General features: G+C 35.8%; 1 protein-coding gene across 2 annotated transcripts in view; it reads left to right on the top strand.

The window, feature by feature from the left end:
• The window catches only part of SRPX (sushi repeat containing protein X-linked), a 127,546-nt gene that overhangs the window by 89,096 nt on the left and 20,761 nt on the right, over window positions 1–17,689 (top strand). For both annotated transcript variants that reach the window (XM_070750587.1, XM_070750588.1), the window contains one exon: window positions 2,986–3,107. In XM_070750587.1, coding sequence (XP_070606688.1) covers window positions 2,986–3,107 — 122 coding nt within the window. The remainder of the gene's footprint in view (window positions 1–2,985; window positions 3,108–17,689) is intronic.

Raw genomic sequence — 17,689 nt, forward strand, 5'->3', positions numbered from 1 at the left:
AGCAGGAATCCTAAAGCACCCCAGCCAAGTGGCAGTCCAATCTCCTCTTGAAAGTGTCCAGAGTTGGGGAGTTCACAACCTCCCCAGGCAGATTGTTCCACTGGTTGATTGCTCTGAACATCAGGAAGTTCTTCCTTACTTCTAGGTTAAATCTCTCCTTAGTCAGCTTCCAGCCGTTGTTCCTTGTACGGCCCTCTGGTGCTCTGGAGGATAGAGTGGCCCCCTCCTCTCTGTGGCAACCCCTCACAGACCTGTATACAGCTATCATGTGCCCTCTGGCCCTCCTTTTCTCTAGGCTATCCATGCCCAGTTCATGCAATCTCTCTTCGTAAGTCTTGGTTTCAAGTCCCCTAATCATTTTGGTTGCTCTTTTCTGCACCTTCTCCAGCGTTTTAATGTCTGTTTTGAAGTGTGGTAACCAGAACTGGATGCAGTGCTCCAGATGTGGTCTGACCAGGACGTAGTAGAGTGGTATTAATACTTCCCTGATCTTGGAGTGTATCCCCCTGTTGATGCAGCTTAGGATAGAGTTGGCTTTTTTGGCCGCTGCTGCACATTGCTGGCTCAAGTTTAGTTGATTATCCACCAAGACTCCAAGATCTCTTTCGCAGTCACTACTGCTAAGCGTGGTTTCTCCCAGGCTGTATGTGTGTCCAGGTTTTTTTTTACCAAGGTGAAAGGCTTTGCTCTTGTCAACGTTGAACATCAACGCCCATAGTGTTAATCTGTCTCGATCTTTCTGTATTTTTAGCTTGTCCTCTAGGGTGTTGGCTACCCCTGCCAGCTTGGTGTCATCTGCAAATTTGATTAGTTCCCCTTCTACTCCCTCGTCCAGGTCATTGATGAAAATATTGAAGAGTACAGCGCCCAGGACAGAACCCTGTGGTACCCCACTGCCTACTTTCTTCCATGTGGATTTGGAACTATTGAGGACAACTCGTTGCATGCGGTTGGACAGCCAACTGTTTATCCATCTGCATGTGTTGTAACCTGCCTCCTTTTTTTCTAATTTGTGGATTAGGAGGTTGTGGTCAACTTTATCAAAAGCTTTGCTGAAGTCCAAGTATATGAGGTCTACTGCGTTGTGTTGGTCCACTGATTTGGTTATGGTGTTGAAAAATGATATGAGGTTGGTTTGGCATGATTTGTTTCTGACAAACCTGTGCTGGCTGTTGGATATAATGTTGTTTGTTTCTAGGTAGTGGCAAAGTTGTTTTTTAATTATTTTCTCCAGTATTTTTCCAGGTATAGAAGTCAGACTGATTGGTCTGTAGTTGCCTGGGTCAGTCTTTTTACCTTTTTTATGAATGGGGACTATGTCAGCTCATTTCCAGTCTTCCGGAAGGTCTCCAGTGGTCCAGGATTTTTGACAGTTGAGGAGAAGTGGTTCCGCAATGGTGTCTGCCAGTTCTTTTAGGACTCTGGGGTGAAGTCTGTCTGGCCCTGGTGATTTGTACATGTTGAGCTCCCACAAGTAGTCCCTTATTGTGTTTTTGTCTATGTTGAGTTCGGTTCCGGGGCTATTTGTTGCAGACTTGCAGGTTGGTTGGTAGGTGGTCCCATTTTGTGTGAACACTGATGCAAAGTAGGTGTTGAGCAGCTGTGTTTTATACATGTAGAGCTGTAAGCTGCTGTGTTCATTCATCTGTAGAAAGATAATGCTGGTGTCCATGTGAACTATAAAGGCCTGTTCAAGATCTGGATGTTGATTGCTGCAACAGGGTGTGGCACAATTCTGAACTTTAAAAGATGCTGGAAGGCAGACACTCTGAACGCTCATTATCTCTCCAGACCTAAATCGTTAATACATGTGTGTTGAGGCTTCCTGGATTTCATAAGCTGGACTCTGGCACACAATGGCTCTAGATCAAAATTAGATGTATAGTCAATACTGGGAGTGTCTGCCTTTCAGGGTCTTTTAAAGTTCAGAACTGTGCTGCGCCATGCTACCAAAGCAATCAGCCATGCCCTCTCCATCCAACAGGTTGGCTAGACCCGCTCAGCCGATGCCTGCTCAACATCTGCTCATTGGCAAAACAGCCACAGCCCCCCGGCTCTTCTCTCTGTGTGCTGCTCCATGCTCTGGAACAGCTGATTGTCAGTTGAATCACTGCTGGCCACGATTATCTGGCTTTCAGTGTCAGCTGGGTTTTGACTTTGCTGCTGCAGCTTCTCACTGTTTTGGCTTGGCTCTGCCTTTGCTGCTGCAAGCTTCTACTGCTGTCATAGTCTCCAGGCACCTACCCCACCCCCAGGCATGGCAAACCCTGGGCTTATGGTTTGACACTAGTATGAATTGAGACATTTATAGCATTTTAGTTCCCAGTCTTTCTTTCAAACATGCAATCCAAATAATTTTGCAGTCAAGCAATTGAGGAGTAACAAGATGCAAAATCAACTTTTATATAGCTAGTGCTTATTATATATCCATATATAGTGTTGCAACATCCAATCTAGGTCAGCCATCAGGACCAGAGGTTTTGTCTCCAAGCTTTCGGACTTGTGCTGGAGCCCATCTTCAGAGAATCTCTCTCTAGTAGAGTGTGTACTGTTCTGTGTGTGGTATTCATAGAGCCTGTTGTAATAGACTTTTAAAGATGTTGATTGAGGTGTGTTAGTGGATGGCTTTTATGACATTAGCTATTACTTGCTTGTACTGCTTAGCCCTCGCCTTTTAAATACTTGATAGACTGATGGTAAATCAGTCCTCCTGTTGACTGATGAGAACTGTTTCACTTCCCTGGATGTTTTGTCATAGTAGTTGCAAAATTGAATATGTCCTTGTTCAGTGCAGTGTGAGGCTACCAGTGATGCTCTAATATTATTGTTGTTGCATATCAGTAGATGGGGTTTAAAAGTATCAGATTCTCAGAAGTTCCAGATAAGTATAATATTAACAATTTAGTCAATATTCTCTAAAATATATACTGAAAGAATGAGTCATTGTCTTTTTTAAAATATAACATTACTTTATTTCATTGTTAGTGTTGTCTTGAAAGGACTTCCACCAGCATCATATTTTTCAGAAGGAGATCACAAAATCCAGTATACTGTGTATGACAGAGCTGGGAATAAGGGAACTTGCAAATTTTTGGTCAAAGTCAGAGGTAAGATTGGTTTCCAGCTGAAAAAAGCAGTCATTGAACCCAAAGCACATTTACACGTTATTCAGAGATGTAGGCTAGCTTCCTGAATGTACCTATCAGGGCCAACATTCAGAGTTACAGTTCCAATATATCTGGAAGGCACTATACTGGTACAGTGGGACCTCTACCTAAGAACGCCTCTACTTACGAACTTTTCTAGATAAGAACCGGGTGTTCAAGATTTTTTTGCTTCTTCTCAATTCAGATTTACTTTTCTTCCAATGCTTCTCTAGATGTCTCTTCTGGAGTTTCATCCCCTGAAGGTCCTCAGTAAACCAAGGAGATCTCCAGGATCTACTGCCATACAGAGATTGCAAAGGCACAATCCGGTTAAGAGCCCCCGCTGCTGCCATATTTCAGGTCGCAGCAAGGGACTCTGCCAAACTGTGTACAAGCAAGTCCAGTAAAACCCCAAGTGCCTTCTGAAAGCCCTCTGGGTCCATCAGGCGTCTGGAGCAGAACCTCATAATTGGTTCCGCCTTCTTTTTTTTCCTTTTTTTAATATTTTTTTTATTGGTTTTTCTTTAAGACAAACAAAACAAACAACATTTAACATTTAAAGGAGTTGCCATTGCTCCGCTAAGCATAGAAGCCTTACTAATACAGAAAAAAAAATCTAATTATGATTTAGATCAATACTGAAAGATAATTCATGATATGCTATTATAATATAACATCTACTTCGGTATTTCCATTTTAAAATTGTAATTTAAATAATTGGAATCAATTCGAATATACTGAAAACTTTCCCATAAAATTTCTTAATGTACTACTATAATATAACATCTACTTTTATATTTCCATTTTAACAATATAGTTAAAATATTATTATTATTATTATTATTATTATTATTATTATTATTATTATTATTATTAATTAGATTTGTATGCCGCCCCTCTCCGTAAACTCAATTAATTAGAATCAATTAATTAAACAAAAAGTTTATACTTAAAATTTCTTAATACACTACTATACTATAACGTCTACTTCAAAATTTTCATTATGATTAAAATAATTGAAAACAATTTATAATGTTAAAAACTTATCCATAAAATTTCAATGTAATCTATTCAATTAAAAAAAATTAAATTTTCTAAAGTTTAATAATCTTTTTTAACATTCCACCAATTATACACTTTCTCCCAAGTTTTATAAAATTCTGTTTCCATTTGATTATTTAACCGTCTCATCATCATATCTAATTCTGCACATTCCATGATTTTCTTAAAAACATCTTCGTCTTTTGGAATTTCCTTTTCTTTCCATTTTTGTTCAAATGTAATTCTTGCCGCTACTAATATGTGAATTATTAAATAATATATTTCTTTTTTATATTTGGTATTGCTAATAATACCTAGTAGGAAAAATTCTGGAGTCTTTTTAATCTCCTTGTTCGTTATTTCCTTTAACCATTTTTCCTACCTTATTCCAATAGATCTTAGCTTTGGAGCAGGTCCACCATGCATGGAAGTATGTACCAATTTCTTTTTTACATTTCCAGCAAATTGGAGAAGTATTTGGGAACATCTTTGAAATTCTGTATGGTGGAAGGTGCCATCTGTAAAACATCTTAATTTGATTTTCTTTAAAGGAAATTGATTTAGTTATTTTCCAATTATATATCCATACCTTTTCCCATGTTTCTAAATGTATTTCTTTTCCAAAATTTCTTTACACCAGCTAATCATATTATCTTTCAATATCCAACCTATCATTTTATAGTTTATTAAATATTTATATAACTTCCCTATTAATTTCCCTTGATATTGAATTAATAATTTCCCAAGTATGTTATTATCTTTTTCCCAAGTATGTTATTATCTTTTTTGAAAATAAAAGTTCTGACATCTTTTTGGTATCTAGAATTAATCTGGGCATACTGCCACCAGTCTATGTCGACGCCTATCTCCTGCAGTTCTTGTTTGGTTTTTAATTTTAGTTGATTATACAATAGATCTCTATATTTTCATATTCTACCATCTTTTAACAAATTTGGGTGTGAAATAACTTCTATCGGTGAAATCCATTCTGGCATTACTAAAAAATGATTTTTCCTTATGTCATTCCAAACTTCTATTACTGCTTTCCTGATAATGTTACTTTTAAAGTATGAGTGAGTTTTAAACTTTTCATACCATACAAAAGCATGCCAGCCTAGCATTAAGTCATGACCCTCTAGATTAAGTAGTCTTCGATTCTCAAGAGTTAATAATTATTTTATCCACGTTAAGGCCGTCGCTTGGTAATATATCTTCCAATTAGGGAGGCCAAGTCCTCCCCTCTCTTTACGGTCTTCTAATGAAATTTGTTTTATTCTTGTTTTCTTTCCCTGCCATATAATTTTTTTTGTAATTTTATTTAATTCTTTAAAAAAAATTGGTCCAGGGTTGATTGGGATAACTTGAAATAAAAATAATACTTTAGGGAGGATATTCATTTTAATTGTGGAAATTCTTCCAACTAAAGATAACTGTAAATTGTTCCATATTTCCAAGTCCTTTTTGATTTGTCCTAACAATTTTGTATAATTAACACTTTTTAAAGATATAGCTTTAGAGGTAATCCATATACCCAGGTATTTGACCTTTTTTGTTATTTTCATATTTGTTAAATTTTCAAGATATTTTGTCTGTAACTCTGTCATATTTTTTGTGAGTATTTGTGTCTTTTCCTTGTTAATTTTCAAACCTGCAACTTTCCCATATTCTTCTATTAAATCAATTAACTTTAAAATTGATGTTAAGGGATCCTCTATTGTAAAAACTACATCATCAGCGAAGGCTTGAGCTTTATATGTTTCTTTTTTGATCTTCAACCCTTTTATTTCCTTTTCTGCTCTTATTTTTATTAGTAATACCTCTAATATTAAAATAAATAGTAATGGTGATATTGGGCAACCTTGTCTCACTCCTCTTTGTATTTCTAATTTTCCTGATTGCTCTTTATTTATTATAATTCTGCAGATTGATTAGAATAAATGGCATCAATTATATTAAAAAATTTAGTTCCCACGTTCATCCTATTTAATTATATTTTCATAAAGGTCCAATCTACATTGTCAAATGCTTTTTTGGCATCTAAGAATATAAGTGACACTTGTATTTCAGGGTGTTGTTCATAATATTCTAAGGTATTTATTATTGTTCTTAGATTATTTTTAATTTGTCTACCTGGTAGAAATCCATTCTGATCTTCATGTATTATTCCATTTATAATTTCATTTCATTTATTGGATTTATATGCCGCCCCTCTCCGAAAACTCGGGGCGGCATATAATGTTTTTAAACCTGTTAGCAAATATTGATATAAATATTTTGTAATCTATGTTTAATAGTGAAATCGGTCTATAATTTTCAATTTTTTCCTTCTCAGTTCCCACTTTATGTATTAATGTTATTAAAGTTTTTGTCCATGTTTTAGGTAATTTACCATCTGCTATTATTTGGTTAAATATCTCTAACATATTTGAGGAAAGTATTTCCATATCTAACTTATAAAATTCTGTTGGTATTGCATCTGGACCAGTGGCTTTGTTGTTTTTCTGATTTTTGATGGATTGCTGTAATTCTATTTCTATGAAGGGTTTGTGTAATTTTTGTTGTTGATTTTCCGTTAAGATCTATAGAACTTAAATAATTAAAAATTAAGTCTTCTTTTATTTCTTCTTTTTCATATAATTTCCTATAAAATTCTAATACTATTTCCTTCTTTTCATCTATTCTGTGTCTTATTACACCTTTACTATCTATTAATTTTTTAAATAATTTTATTTTCTCTTTCTTTCCTGAGTTTATATGCCAGCCATCTTTCTGGTTTATTTGCATGTTCAAAATATTCTTGTTTTGCTCTTTTTATTTGTTCCACCATTGATTCTTGTTCTATCAACCTTATTTTGTGTTTTAATACATCTCTCTGATTTTTAACTTTATCATTATATTCGTTTTTTTGCATTTCTAATTCTAATTTTTTAAATTCATCTTCTAACCCTTGGTATTGTAACTTCTTCTCTTTATTCTTTTTTGCCATAAAGGACATTGTTAGCCCACGTATATATGCCTTTGTTGTGTCCCAAAGATTTTGTGGGGTAGTATCATTGTTTTTATTTATTTTAAAGAAAGCCTCCAATTCTTTCCCTATCCATTCTTTGTATTCAGGGTCACGTAATATCTTTCCATTCATAGACCAATTATTTACTTTTCTCTTACCTTTCCAATATATGACTAAAGGGTTGTGGTCTGCCCAGCTGTTAGTTTCTATTTTGATGTCTCTGATCTTTTCCATCATATGTGCTGACGCCCAGGCCATATCAATCCTAGTCCAAATTTTATGAGGATTAGAATAGAAAGTGTATTGTTTATTTTGTGGGTGGCATTCACGCCATATGTCTTTTAATAATAATTCTGTACTCATTTTCCAAAATGTTGTGGGTAAAATTACCTTTTTTTCCTTTTCTTTCTTCTTCCCTGTATAATCCATTTGACTATCTGAAATTGCATTGAAATCACCTATTATTATCATATTTTCTATTGATAGCTCAATTATTTTATCATGTAATTCTTTATAAAATTGTTTTTGGTTATCATTTGGTGCGTATATTGATATAATAAAATGTCATGTGACATTTCTATTTATAGTATTTTTTGGTTTCTTTTGGTTCACGCAATCTACTGTCTAACACCAATTCTTGTTGTATTTGTGGTTGCTTCTTTTTAACATCTTGCATTTCTCCCCTCTCTTTGCTGGTGGCCCTCTTTTCTTCTTCTTTATCTTTAAGTGCTATCTGTAGTTGGTCGGTTTCGTTCAATCTTTCAGATCACAGAGAAGGAGGAGAGAAAGGTAGTGCTTTTTAAAAGACATTTTCTATTTTTTGAATTCATAGAGCTTGGGCAGATATTACTGGCTGTAAGGGACAATTTTATTGGCAGTTTGAGTTCAAGCTGTAAGGGACAATTTTATTGGAAGTTTGAGTTCAAACCAAAATCAGCAAAGTTTGGTAGCAATAGGGGGTGTTGATTTTCTTGCTAAGTACTTGTATTTCAATACATTGTTAAGATGACTGGCTTGGTGCAATGTAACACTTGTTTGGCTGTTGTGTTCCTTAGTACCTTTTGGAACTTGGGGTGCTGCCCTCTTTGCATAAGGACATCTAGTTTATATGGCGAGATCTCTAGATTGTAGATCCTTAGTTTGTAGCTTGCAGTCAGAAGTGGAAAGATTGTCCCAGCCACGTGCTGTAATGTAGCCATGTGTGCAGCCTCCACTTCCACAGCACCCCACGAGGAGGAGGGCTGTGTGGACAACTGTCAGTTCAGGAAAATTACGTGCAGTCGAGCAAAAACAAAGCAATTTTGGCCTCTCTGTATCGAATTCCTATAATGTTCTTGCAGATTTAAATAGTAAGGATGTTGTAGATATTAGCCAGACCCCTCAAGCGGAGAATATGGGGATGTTCAAAGGAGAAGTTGTTGTAAGTGAGGTGCATAGTGTCACCAAACCATCAAGTGCAGTTAGTAGAAATAAAAAGAGGACACATTTTCTTGTGGGTGACTCCACTGTTAGAGGTGTTGATTTGGGACAGAGTAAGGATGTGGTGAAGGTGATGAGGTGCCTCCCAGGGGCCACTGCCAGCAGGGACAGGAGGCGAATTACAAACATTGTCAAGGCTCTGAGTAAAGGTAATAACGTTGATGTGGTGGTGCATCTTGGCACAAATGATTTGTCCCAGAGAAATGTTAATATAGTAAAAAAGATATTTTCAATGTCTAAGTGTGGAGCTGGGTAAAATAACTGATTCAGTGACTTTCTCAGAGGTGTTACCGGTTTGTGGCCAGGAGGATAAAACAACTTGTATCAGAGAATTTAATGTGTGGTTAAGGCAGTGGTGTAAAGCTGAAGATTTTGGCTATGTAAGTCATGATGTCAGTACAGTAGATGGTCTAATAGGGAGTTGTTTAAGAGGGATGGTTTGCATCCATCATACCCAGGTGCTCAGTGAGAAATTCAGAACTTTTTTGGACAGGCATTTAAACTAGGTAAAGGGGACAGAGATGTAACTGATGTGGATGATTTCTGTCCCCGACCAATGAGGATAAATCAGTTTCTTGAAGCTTATGAAAAGGGAGCTGAAAATAAAATAGATGTAGTTGTTGATGATAAGGGGCAAACTAATAATGAAAATAACGTTCTTCGGGTAATGTGCACAAATGCTCGAAGCTTGAGCAACAAGCTCTGTGAATTAATGGCCATAATATCTAGAGATAATTTGGATCTGGTTGCCATAATTGAGACATGGTTTAAGGATTCTAAAGAATGGGAGATATCCATAGCAGGATATACACTGTATAGGAAGGATAGAATAGAGAGAAGGGGAGGTGGAGTAGCCATTTATGTTAAGGAAAGTCTAAAAACAACACTAATTCAAAATACATGTAAAGATCTGGAGACTCTCTGGGTTTGCATGCAAAATAAAGAAGGTTCTGTCATTAGAATTGGGGTGATCTATAGGCCTCCAGGGCAATCCGAGGAATATGACAACAAGATGGTGGATGAAATTACCCAAATGGCAGTAAAGGGAGATATTGTGGTTATGGGTGATTTCAACATGCCTGATGTTGACTGGAATATCCCCAGTCCCCTTACATGCAAAATTAAGAATATAGTAGAGACCGATATGGGATTTGCGCATGCGTTGACTGAGATACACGCTTCTATGGGAGGCTCCTAAATGTGAATTAGAAAAGTAAATATTAACCCCTGATAACCCTCTCAGACTTGGTGAAAAGTGGATTGAGAGGAAGAGAATCAAACTGAGTTTTGGAAAACGTGTTTGAATCATCTCAAAAGAGAAGCAAATTATCGTTTTAAACTGTGAGTAAAAAAAAAAGAACAAAGAGAAAATGGCGACTACTCCTGATTTGGGGGGGAAATGGATTCACTTCTAACTGCATTTGTAAATATGGGACAACAGCTTAAAGAGATGCAAATGGCTATAGCTGCAGTGAGTGTGGGAGTTAAGGAGTTAAAAGACCAGTCTAAATCGCAGGACGGGAGGATTGTGAAATTGGAGGAGGGAAAAAGCCATCATGAGCTACGTATAAACAATCTGGAAGACAGACAAAGAAGCCCTAACTTACGTTTAGGAGGATTTAAACAAGACTTTGCTGAAAGCAAAAGACTTATTCAAGCAATCCATCAGTGGCTTCAGGAAAATAAGATCAAAGTTGATTTAAATGAATTTGAAAGAGCTTATTGGGTTTTTGACCCTCGGAATCCAGGCAACCAAAGAGATATCATTGTGAGATTCATCTCGGACAGGAGGGCTGCTGAGATCTACAGAGAATTGAAGCAAACTTCAAATCTACATTATAAAGGTACAGTACTCCGATACGCGTTTTAAAGGATCTATCGGCTTAGACATTGCAGGCAAGAAATCAATTGAGACCTACCGCGAATCTTCTATTCCAAAGTGGAGTTCGCTTTACCTGGAAATACCCAGTGACAATAATGGTTTTTAAAGATTCAAAAGTCTTTCAAGCAAGATCTTTGGAGGAGGGGAAGAAAATGCTTCAGCAACTGGGGATCGATTTGGATTTAAACCAGCAGGCATCGCCAGCAAAGGAGATAGTCGCAGCGGAAGAGGGGAGAGAAATTGAAGATTTGATTCGGGACTTGTTTACAGCTGAACCAATCCGCATCATAGACCGAGAAAAAGATGAAAAGATTGCGGCTTTACAAAAGGAGTTGGCATTACTCCAGGAGAAAGAGAAGAAAGAAGAACCCAGAACCACTCGTCAAAAGAAGAAATAAGAACTGAATTGTTAAAGTGGTATTATTGTTCTCAATTGATTTGCTTCTTTGTGTATTCTCTTCTAATTAACGGGATAAAGAGGGAAGGAGGGGGATTTCTTTACTGTTCTTAAAGGGGAAATGTTGGGAGCCTCTTTAGTGGATTAGCAAATCCATGGGTGCCTCTTCGAATCAATGGATTGTTTTTGTTGACTCCCTCTTGGGGGGGTGCAGGGGAAGGAGCACTAGGGAGGGGGTTTAAGATAATTAACAAAGATTTTCCCACTAGGCTCTGTTTTGCAAGAGGGGGAAACACACTTAATAGTATGTATAATGGGTGAAAGGATTTTAATGTCACTAAACGTGAATGGAATGGCATCGCAAAAAAAACCGTTATAGAATTATGAAGTTGGCCAGGGATAGTAGAGTTGATTTTTTGTTTTTATCAGAAACTCACAAAGGAAGGAAAAGATCAGATAAATTAGTTAATAATAGTGATTGGAAATGGATTTATGAATCTTGGGGGAATACAAAAAGCAGAGGAGTTGCAATACTTATTAATCAAAGAGTTCCCTTTGAGTTATCCCATATTAAAAGTGATAAAGATGGTAGAATGTTATTCATTAAGGGGAAAATAAATAATAAGGTGATAACCTTAGCAGTAATTTATGCTCCAAATGAAAATACAAAGCAATTCATAATAAATGTAAAATGTAAGTTAGACAACTTTGCAGAAGGCATAGTGTTCCTTGCAGGAGATTTTAATTTGGAATTAACAGCAGGAAAGGGGGAAAAGAAAAAGTTATACTTAAATAAAATTAATATGTTGGACCTCCACGCAAATGTGGCAAATAGGGATACGTTTTATTCAGCAAGACATAATAAATTTAGTTGTACTGATTATATATTAATGAATAAAACGGGGAATATACATCTCAAGAGAGCTGAAGTTAAAAGTATCTGGTTATCAGATCATGCTCCATTATTAGCAGTGATGGAAATGGATTTAAACAGACAACAAAGGATCTGGAGATATAATCCTGTTGTTTCGGTTAATGAAAAAGATAGACTCAAATTGCAAAAAAAAATTGTGAATTTTTTAATATAAACGATACAGGAGAAATTAAGTAAACAATAATTTGGGAAACAAGGCTTTTATGAGCGGCAATTGCATTAATACTGAAACTTATATTAAAAAAAGATGGGAAGCAGAAAGAGAAAAAATAACTAAAGAAAGAGATTTAATCCAAGAGAGTCTGAGAACCACAAGAAATAGAGAATGGAATAAATTATTACAAATTAAGAAAAAGAAATTGGAATTTCTCAAGGAGCAGCAATGGAATAAAATGAAAATGGTTGTAAAACAGAATTATGGGATGGGGAAACAAATCAATGAAACAAATGGTTCATTATTTGAAAAAAAGAAAGAAATCTTGTATCCCTGCTTTAAAAGATAAGGATGGCGTAATAAAACGTAGTAATATTGAACTCTAAAAAATAATGAAAGACTTTAATGAAAACTTATATTAAAAAGAACAAGTTATAATGCAAACTATAGAATTTAAGGAGAAATTAACGGTAGAAGATGGACAAATATTAAACGCAAAAATAACAAATGATGAAATATCTAGAGTTATTAAAGGGCTAAAACCTGCTAATGCTCCAGGCCCGGATGGTTTTACTGGTGAATACTATAAGACTTATATGAATGAATTGCTACCGCATTTGAAGGAATTGTTTAATAATGTTTTCCAAACCTTTGATATTTCACAGTCATAGAAGACCTCGGAGATCATAACTATCCCAAAGCCGGATCGTGATCTAATGGATCCAGGTTCCTATCGTCCCATCAGTTTACTTAACCAGGATTATAAAATATTTATGAAAATATTGGCAAATAGGATAGAGAATATTCTACCAAAAATAATTGGAGAAGATCAATATGGATTTGTTAAAGGAAGAAAGATTTATGAACCAATTAGAAATGTTGTTAATGTGTTACACCATGATACCACTACCAAAAGGAAATTAAGTATTTTAAAGTTAGACGTGTATAAAGCTTTTGATAAAGTTAACCATAATTATTTGTTTCAGTTGTGTAAGGATTTAAATATGGCAGATAATTTTTGTCAAATTATAGGAGCAATTTATAAGGATAATACCGCTTATATAAGGGTAAACGGAAATAGAACAGAGAAGGTTAAAATCCAAAATGGAACCAAGCAGGGCTGCCCACTATCCACAATGCTATTTGCATTGGCAATTGAGATCTTAGCAAATAAAATTAGAAACGATAAGGAGTGGCGAGGTTACCAAATAGGAAAACTTGAATTAAAATTAAATCTTTTTTGCAGATGATGCTATAGTATTGACTGAAACCCCAATTGAAATGATGAAAAGAATAATGGTTTTACTTCAGGAATTTAAAGATCAATCAGGTCTTTCAGTTAATATAGAGAAATAAGAGATAATGTGTTTAAATACAGGTCCTAAAGAGCAAATTGAGATACAAAAAGTTTCAGGATTGAAATTAGGATGTAAAAAAATGAAATATTTAGGAGTTTGGTTATTAAAAATCCTAATAAAATTGCAATGGTTAATTATAATTCAATATGGAAGAGAATCCAAAAGCAGATAAAAAACTGGAAGAAAAAAAGGTTGAGAAGAATGGCAAAGATTAGAGCTCTTAAAATGATGATTATTCAAAAAAATGATGTATTTATTTTAAGTCTTCCCAGGTACCTTTCCAGGTGCAAAATTGAGGGAATGGGATAGTAAATTAAATGTTTGGATTGAAGGAAATAAAAGACCTAGAATAAGGAAAAGATGGCTGTTTGCCAATGAGAAAGAGGGTGGGTGGGGGAGCCTGAGCTTAGAGTTATATACGGAAGCATTTCAAATAGAAAGATTAATGGAACTACAGTTATTGGGGGGGGGGGAAGTGGGTGAAATTGGAAAAGGAAATCAATAATATAAATAATAAGGAGTTATTATTTTAAAAATGGAGTAAAATAGAAATTAATAATTTAACCGATCCTCTGAAATCAGTTTTAGAAATATGGTTAAAATGGCAGGGAAAACTGGGAATTAGAAACTCAAAATTATCAACGTTACATGTATTGAATACAAATAATGATGTTAACCTAAGTAGAATTATAAAAGAATGCAATTGTAAAGGGATAATGAGAATACAAATAATGATGTTAACCTAAGTAGAATTATAAAAGAATGCAATTGTAAAGGGATAATGAGAATAGAACAATTATATGAGAAGGACGGAAGAGTAAATAGAACTTGGGTGGAATGGTGGTTGGGTCAACAGAAATGGCTGCAGATTAATGCAATATGTAAATATTGAAATAAAAGTGAGAATAAAGAAGACTTTTTGAGAGAAGAAAATTGCTTAGAGAAAAGATTAAAAGAAAAGATTAATGATACAAAGGCACAGGCAAGTAATATATACAGAATATTATCACAAGTGGAAGAGGGAGTAATAAAAAGCTTGACAAGATGCTGGCAAAATGATTTACAAATTGATGAAAGAGAAATGAAAGAAATAGTAGAATATATATATAAAACTAAGAATACAAGAGTTAGAGAGATGAGAAGGAAAATTTTACATAAATGGTATTATACACCAGCACAACTTTCACACTTCCAGAGGAAAGGGAAAGGTAATTGTTGGCATGGTTGCCAAAAGAAAGGAATCTTTATGCATATGTTCTGGGAGTGCGTTGAAGTTCAGAAATTTTGAAAGGAAGTGCAGAATGAAATAAATAAAATGTTAAATATTAAGTGGATAATTACAAAAGAAAAAGCAATATTAGTTAAACATTGCGAATTAAGAGACTTCAAAGAAATAAAAACTGCAGCATTAGAAAGTGCTCAAGCTATAGTGGTATTGCGTTGGAAAGAGTCTATAAAATGGACATTACAGAATTGGTACTGGTACATGGTGGATCACATTCATTTTGAAATTATGGAAATAAGATTAAACAATTTTGATGAAAATAAATTGGAGAAGCTGATGGTACGATGGAATAAGGTGAAAGATTATATGTTGAGTAGAATTTGTGATGAAAATGTGAAAAATAAATTCCAATCACTCTTTTAATAGTAAACAAATGCAAAGTAGAGCTAAGGAAATAAAAGAATATAAACTAGAAAATATTTGAACCCCCCTGCAATTGGTGGTGGTGGTGGTGGATTTGTCAGTCAGGTGATGGGCACATGCACTGTGCACTGTTTTATGTTTGTTTTATGTTATTTTTAAATGTGCAAACCAATAAAAAATATATTTTTTAAAAAAAAGAATATAGTAGAGACCTTTACAGGAGCAGCTCTAGCTGGTTAAGACACCAACTAGAGGGGAGAATATTCTAGATTTAGTTTTTACCAATGGGAATTGGGTTTCTGAGTCGGAGTGGCGCAGCAGGTAGAGTGCTGTACTGCAGGCCACTGAAGCTGACTGTAGATCTGAAGGTCAGCGGTTCAAATCTCATCACCGGCTCAAGGTTGACTCAGCCTTCCATCCTTCCAAGGTGGGTAAAATGAGGACCCGGATTGTGGGGGCAATACGCTGGCTCTGTTAAAAAGTGCTGTTGCTAACATGTTGTAAGCCGCCCTGAGTCTAAGGAGAAGGGCGGCATAAAAATTGAATAAATAAATAAATAAATAAATAAATAAAGGTGGGGGGAAAATTAGGTTGCAGTGACCATCTATGTTTGTGGCTTGATGTAAAAACTGATTGTGAGCAATCCTATACTGCAACCAAAGTATTGGATTTCAGAAAAACAAATTTCAATGCAACGGGGGAATATTTAAATAATGAATTTAAGGGGAGGGATAAAATGGCAGGAGCGAGCACCCAGTGGACTGTATTAAAAAAGGCCATCTTAAAAGCCACCGGACTGTATGTAAGGCAAATAACTAAAGGTAAAAGGAAGAAGAAACCGCTATGGTTTAGCAATGATGTAAGGGCTATAGTCAATGAAAAAAAGGCTGCCTATAAGAGGTATAAAGAGTCTGGAAGTATAGCTGATAGAGAGGTGTATAAAATGAGACAGAAGGGGGTGAAACAGATAATATAAAGCCTCAAAAGAGGAAGATAATATAAAGCCTCAAAAGAGGAAGAAATTGCCAAATCTGTAAAGAAGGGGGATAAAATCTTCTTCAGATATATTAGTGATAGGAAGAAGAAAAACTGCAGCATCACCAAGCTTAGTAACGGGAATAATACATGCATTGATGGGAATAAGGAGATCACTGACCATTTCAATAGCTACTTCTGTTCAGTTTTCTCAAAAGACACCTTACAATATAATACTATAGAGGGATATAGCATTGCTTCCAGCTGTACGGATTCAGCTCCAGTGATCTTAGAAGCCGATGTCTTAGAAGAACTTGAACGATTAAAGATAAATAAGGCAATGGGTCCAGATGGCATCCACCCCAGAGTTCTTAAAGAACTCAGATCTGTCATTGCTACCCCCCTGACTGATTTGTTTAACCAATCCCTGTTAACAGGAGATGTTCCTGAGGATTGGAGAATGGCCAGTGTTGTGCCTATCCACAAGAAGGGCAGTAGAGAAGAAGCTGGTAACTACAGGCCAGTTAGCTTGACATCAGTTATAGTTAAAATGACGGAGACTCTACTCAAAAAGAGGATAAATCAGCACCTAAAAACCAATAACTTATTGGACCCAAATCAGCATGGCTTTACTGAAGGCAAATCATGTCAGACTAATCTCATTGATTTCTTTGACTATGTCACATAGGTGTTGGATGAAGGTGGTGCCATGGATATTGTCTATCTGGACTTCAGCAAAGCCTTTGATACGTTTCCACATAAAGAGCTGATAGATAAATTAGTGAAGATTGAACTTAATCCCTGGATAGTTCAGTGGATTTGCAGCTGGCTGAAGCGTAGACATCAGAGAGTTATTGTTAATGACAAGTATTCTGAGCAGAGACAGGTTACAAGCGGTGTGTCACAAGGGTCTGTTCTGTGTCCTATTCTTTTTAATATGTTTGTGAGTGACATAGGGGAAGGTTTGGCAGGGAAGGTTTGCCTATTTGCCGATGACTCTAACGTGTGCAATAGGGTTGATATTCCTGGAGGTGTCTGTAATATGGTAAATGATTTAGCTTTACTAGATAAATGGTGAAAGCAATGGAAACTGCAGTTTAATTTTTCCAAATGTAAAACAATGCACTTGATTAGGGACACAATCTGAAGTTAGTTGGGGGAAAGATCAAAAGCAACATGAGAAAATATTATTTTAATGAAAGAGTAGTAGATCCTTGGAACAAACTTCCAGCAGACATGGTTGATAAATCCACAGTAACTGAATTTAAACATGCCTGGGATAAACATATATACATCCTAAGATAAAATACAGAAAATAGTATAAGGACAGACTAGATGGATCATGAGGTCTTTTTCTGCCCTCACTTCTATGTTTCTGTGTTTCTAATCCACTTTGTGCGAAAAAAGCTCTTGCCTCGTCCATGCTCTCTATCTTAATTTTCATTGCTTGCCAGGTAAGAGAAAGTCCTTCTGGTACTAGCCATCGAAAAATTATGTTCTTTTTGATTAAAACACTTGTAAGAAAATAATACTCTCTTCTGCTTTCTCTTACCCTCTTTGGGACCTGTTTCAGAATTGTAATATTCAGCTGCAAAGCCAGGGGACGCCTGAAACGCCTGAAAACACTGAGGCACTTGAGGCCGTGGGCAGTGAGAGCAGTTGCTGTCT

Source organism: Erythrolamprus reginae, chromosome 4 (assembly GCF_031021105.1).
Source record: "Erythrolamprus reginae isolate rEryReg1 chromosome 4, rEryReg1.hap1, whole genome shotgun sequence".
NCBI lineage: Eukaryota > Metazoa > Chordata > Lepidosauria > Squamata > Dipsadidae > Erythrolamprus > Erythrolamprus reginae.